The 4,849-nt window shown below is 44.7% G+C and overlaps 1 protein-coding gene across 2 annotated transcripts in view; it reads right to left on the bottom strand.

The window, feature by feature from the left end:
- Positions 1 to 1,716: 1,716 nt before the first annotated feature.
- The window catches only part of LOC100958745 (HRAS-like suppressor 3), a 31,523-nt gene continuing 28,390 nt past the window's right edge, over positions 1,717 to 4,849 (bottom strand). For both annotated transcript variants that reach the window (XM_023518515.1, XM_003798577.3), the window contains exon 5: positions 1,717 to 1,977. In XM_023518515.1, coding sequence (XP_023374283.1) covers positions 1,876 to 1,977 — 102 coding nt within the window. In that variant the 3' untranslated portion in view covers positions 1,717 to 1,875. The remainder of the gene's footprint in view (positions 1,978 to 4,849) is intronic.

Raw genomic sequence — 4,849 nt, forward strand, 5'->3', positions numbered from 1 at the left:
GGCGCCGAGCCTACACATGCTACTTTTTAATGTAATTTTTCCTCCTTCAATGTTTGTTTAAGTCAGCGTTTTTCATCCTTTTATATCTCACGGCACACCTGAACCTATAGTTAAAATTACACAGCACACTTAAATTATGTTGATCCAAAAAGGGTAAAGAAAATTAATATACTTATTGTCCTTGAACTTCTTTTGAAAATAATTTAATTGCAGCACACATAAGATCCTCCCACGGCACACCACTTGAAAATCACTAGTTTAACTGGAACAGGTATTTTTTTGTTGTTGTTGCAGTTTTTGGCCGGGGCCAGGTTCAAACCCGCCACCTCCGGCATATGGGGCCAGCACTCCTTGAGCCATAGGCACTGCCCGGAACAGGCATTTTTGTTTTGCTTTCTTGGGATTGTTTTTCCTCATTCCTTTTTTTTCTCTGTAATTGACTCGGAGGTTTACACTCTATGTGTCCTGTGTCTTTCCCCACACCCTCACCTTATGCCATCTGAGAGAGAGAGGGAGCTTAAAAAACCCCCAGTCTGAGCTCAGCCTGTATCCCTTAGTTTGGGGGAGTTTGAGAACTGATCTTAGATGTTACAGCAACAGAGCTGGGACAAAAAGAAAGGAAATCGCCCTGGAAGAAAACAATTCTTCTATTAACACAGATAGGCAGGCGTTTATCCTGAACTAGAGGGGGCCAGGCAGGAGGGTGGGTAGCATGGAGCCATTTGCAAATCCTGTCCAGGACCCCAACAGACAGGATTGTCCCTAGACAACCAAGGCTGACAAAGGAAGCAGTGGCAACCAGGTAAAGGTTTCTTTCTGTCGAGAAAGGACAGTTGGTGCCAAAAGAACTTTTCTGAGGAACCTGCAAAAGCTCCATTCTGAGAAACAGTCACTTTGAATAGTTGCGGCGCCCAGTGGAGAGCCATAAAACCGCAAATGACCAGCCACAGAAGCCACAGTTCTCTACTTCTCCTAGCCCCTCTTGTGAGCGCTGCGCAGTGGGAATGTTAGTTATGAGGCCAGTCACATTCCCACCCCTCTTAAAGTCTAAGGCAATGTTAACCACTTGACTTCACCATCGGGAAGAGGTGACTGGCCTAGTAGGTGGTCACCTGACCCAAATGCAACCAATGGAAAGGCTCGGCTCTGTGGTGGCCTGAGCCAATCAGATCTCCCCTGGGAGCTTGTTCTGGGTGCCCAGAACCAGAGTGCGGCCCCAGGAAAGAGAAGACTGAGCTGTTGGGAGAAGAAAGAGTGGGAATGTGGGATCAGAGACTTGGAGGTTGTGGCAAGTAGAGGCGGTAAGGAAACAGCTGGAACACTGAAGGGTAGACGCAACAAGACAGAGGAAAGACAGTAGCAGAGGAAAATCAGCCAAGTTTGAGTAACACTGGGAAGAGCATATGCTGAGTTTCCTTATGGCAGAGGACTTTTTTTTTCCCCCCCAACTCCCCTGAACATCTACAGACTCCAGCTGCTGAATCTCGGAAGCCACACTGAATCTTTCCAGGCCAAAGGTCCTGGCTGGCTGTTCTTGTGTCTCAAGTGTGTTTCCCTAGCAGCCCATATGTATCCTAACAACCAGAAATGCCCTTTACTTCAGATAACTAGAGTCGGCTGTTTCCTGCAGTGCCAAGAACACAACCTGCAAGGAGGGAAAGTGAAAGGAAATCCAGGAATGGAGCCTCTACAGACGTTGCGCCAGGCAATTCTTGTTGCATTTCCCCCAATAAAATCCTCCTTCATTGTGCTTTATTTTATTCTGAGCAAATAAGCCCTACTATAAAATGGAATGAAATCCACAAACCAAACTCTGTAGCAAAACAAGACTCCCTAAATATATAAAGTCATTGTTGGCAGGAAAGTCCTCTTAACTTATTGGTTTTGTTTCTTGTTTCTTGAGAACATGACTCCAATGAGGCCCATGGCGGCCAAGCCCACTCCTGCAATGCCTGCTGCCATGATGACATCTCTGACCTGCAAGAGAGAAGAGGGTGAGTCAGACTATCAGGAATGGGAGTACAGGCTGCACTTTCAACGGGAACATTCAGAGAGCCTCACATGCCCCTTGGCCTTCTTGACCAAACCCAGGAATCAACAAATAATTGGCAAGGAAAAGTGAAGGAGAGGACAGAATGGGGAAAGAATCAGCAGACAAAGCCAGCTGGCCTGGAATTTACATGGACTCAAAGATAGGAAATACCCTATGGGTATTTAAAGGTATAAATCCTCAGGGGGTGGCTGTGGGAAAACAGGGAGACAATACCGGATAGTCAAGATCCTGGCTGGCCAGAGAGAAGCTCTTAAGGCAAGTCAGGGAGGAGCTGTTACTGAATATTCACTAAACTGACCTCCAGGACAGCCAGAACCTCGGCTGTCTCCTTCATCACTGTATCCCAGGGGCTGGTCCTGCCAGGCACAGAGGTATTCTTAAATAAATGACTCAGCTATGAATACCAGTGATGATATATTTAAAATGATTAAGATATCTGACTTGTATTGCTTGGCATAGGAAAAACTGTTGTGAAATTAAGAGTAAATTTCAGGGTAAAAATTGAATTTTACTATCTCCTGAAACCCAACTAAAAGTAAAGTAAAAGGCATTTGTTTTAGGCATAATCCCACAAAGACACATAAAACATTCAGTCCTAAGGCAGGAGTAGGAAAGACTGAGAATCAACACTGATTATACAAGAGAACCCTCCATGAGGATTGTATATTGACAACCACAGGTAGCTGGGAGAAGGAGGGAGAGCTTAGCTAGGTCCCGGAACCTCCTCTCCCACCCCAAAAGGAGTCTGAAAGTTCATTCCATACAGAGGATAAAACAGAAGATTTGGAGACCTACAAATCTAGAAGCATTCATGAGGATGTGGGTATCATACCAAAAACAAGAGATTGAGACACTCAATGTCAACACGCTAAATGCGAGACTCCCAGACCTCCCAGCCCTCTCTGTTGTCAGAACTTTACCCTCCACACAAGAGTCTGGATGGCTTCTCTGAGGACTCTGACCCAGTCCAGGTAGAAACAACGAGAAGATGCCAAGACTGGAGATTCTCAAACAAGAGCCTACCCAGAACACCCTGCAGTGAAACTTCAAGTCAGCAACTATCGGCCTCGCTTCCACCCACTCGGAGATTACATTCAGTAGCAAGCCCCCTCCCTCTTGATCATGAGCGTACAATCAATATACCAAACATCTGGAGAAGGCCTCTAAAACGGAAGATGAAGAGCAAAACAAACAGGAAAAAAAAAAAGCAATCTAGAAAAACAAAAATCATATCTAGACAAGAAAATGTCTGGTGCCTAAAACCTTGGGGACCACTGGATTACTGGATGTGACTTCCCTTGTGGAGAACTGTATTTTTCTTAAACAGTCACTGGGGAATAAGAGAAGTTACATCCAGTAAATAACATGGTACTATAAAAATAGTAGAATGTTGAGGAAACAAAAAAGTTCATAGAAAATAAAAATAACAAACTTGGCTTGGCACCCATAGCACATTGGTTACAGCACCAGCCACATACACCGAAGTTGCCAGGTTCAAAACCTGCCCAGACCAGCTAACTAACAATGACAACTGCAAGAAAAAACAGCCGGGTGTTGTGGCAGGTGCCTATAGTCCCAGCTACTTGGGAGGCTGAAACAAGAGACTTGCTTGAAGACCAAGAGTTGGAGGTTGCTGTGAGCTGTGACGCCACAGCACTCTACCAAGGGCAACACAGTGAGACAGAGTGTGTTATTAATTAATTAAATAAATAAAACACTTTCCAACCTAGAATTCTATACCCAGACAAGCTATCATATCAAGTGAAAGGACAAAATTAAAAAATAATTCAGACATACAGGAAAAAAAAAATTTACAACCCATGCATCCCTTTTCAGGAAGTTGCTGAAGAAGGTTCCACCAAAACAAGGGAGTAAACGAAGAAGACACTGGATACAGAAGATGGGCCTTCCAGTACAGGAGAGAATCAAAAAGAATGAGGGTGAAAAGAGACCCTGAGATGATAGCTCTGTACCAGGTAGAGAGGGTAACTGGCAGGCTAATAATAACTCCCAGAGACATCCATGTCCATGGCCTAATTCCAGGAACCTATAAACACGCCAAGCTACATGACAAGGGGGAAATACACTGCGGATGGAATTAAGGCTACTAATCAATTTACTTTAAACAGAGAGAGATAATTCTGGATTATCCAAGTGGGCCCAATGTAATCACAAAGTTCCATTAAAGATGGAAGACAGAGGCAGAAGAGTCAGTGATTTGATGTGAGAAAGATGCAGCCAGCCATGGCCGGCTTTGAAGATAGAAGGAGACTACAAGTCAAGGAATACAGGCAGCCTCTAGAAGCTGGAAAGGCAAGAAAACAGACTCCGTCCTGGAGCCTATGGAAAAGATAGCAATGCCTTGATTTTAGCCCAGTGAGACCCAGATCGTACTTCTCACCTCCAGAATTGTTAGATTATAATCTGGTGGTGTTTTAAGCTACTACATTCGTGGTGATTTGTTATAGCAGCAACAGAAAACTAATACATGCACACGGACTAATTCAGACTGGAATGGTGTGACTGGGCATGTTGGGGACAGCTATTGCCATTATCCTCTCCTATAGTACTACTGTCTTTCTTTTCTTTTCTTTTCTTTTCTTTTCTTTTTTTTTTTGAGACAGGAGCCTCAAGCTGTCCCCCTGGGTAGACTGCTATGGCATCACAACTCATAGCAACCTCCAACTCCTGGGCTCAAGAAAGTCTCCTGCCTCAGCCTCCCAAGTAGCTGGGACCACAGGCGCCTGCCACAACGCCTGGCTATTTTTTGGTTGCAGCCGTCATTGTTGTTTGGTG

The sequence above is a fragment of the Otolemur garnettii genome, unplaced genomic scaffold, assembly GCF_000181295.1.
Source record: "Otolemur garnettii isolate 467f Iridium unplaced genomic scaffold, OtoGar3 scaffold00140, whole genome shotgun sequence".
NCBI lineage: Eukaryota > Metazoa > Chordata > Mammalia > Primates > Galagidae > Otolemur > Otolemur garnettii.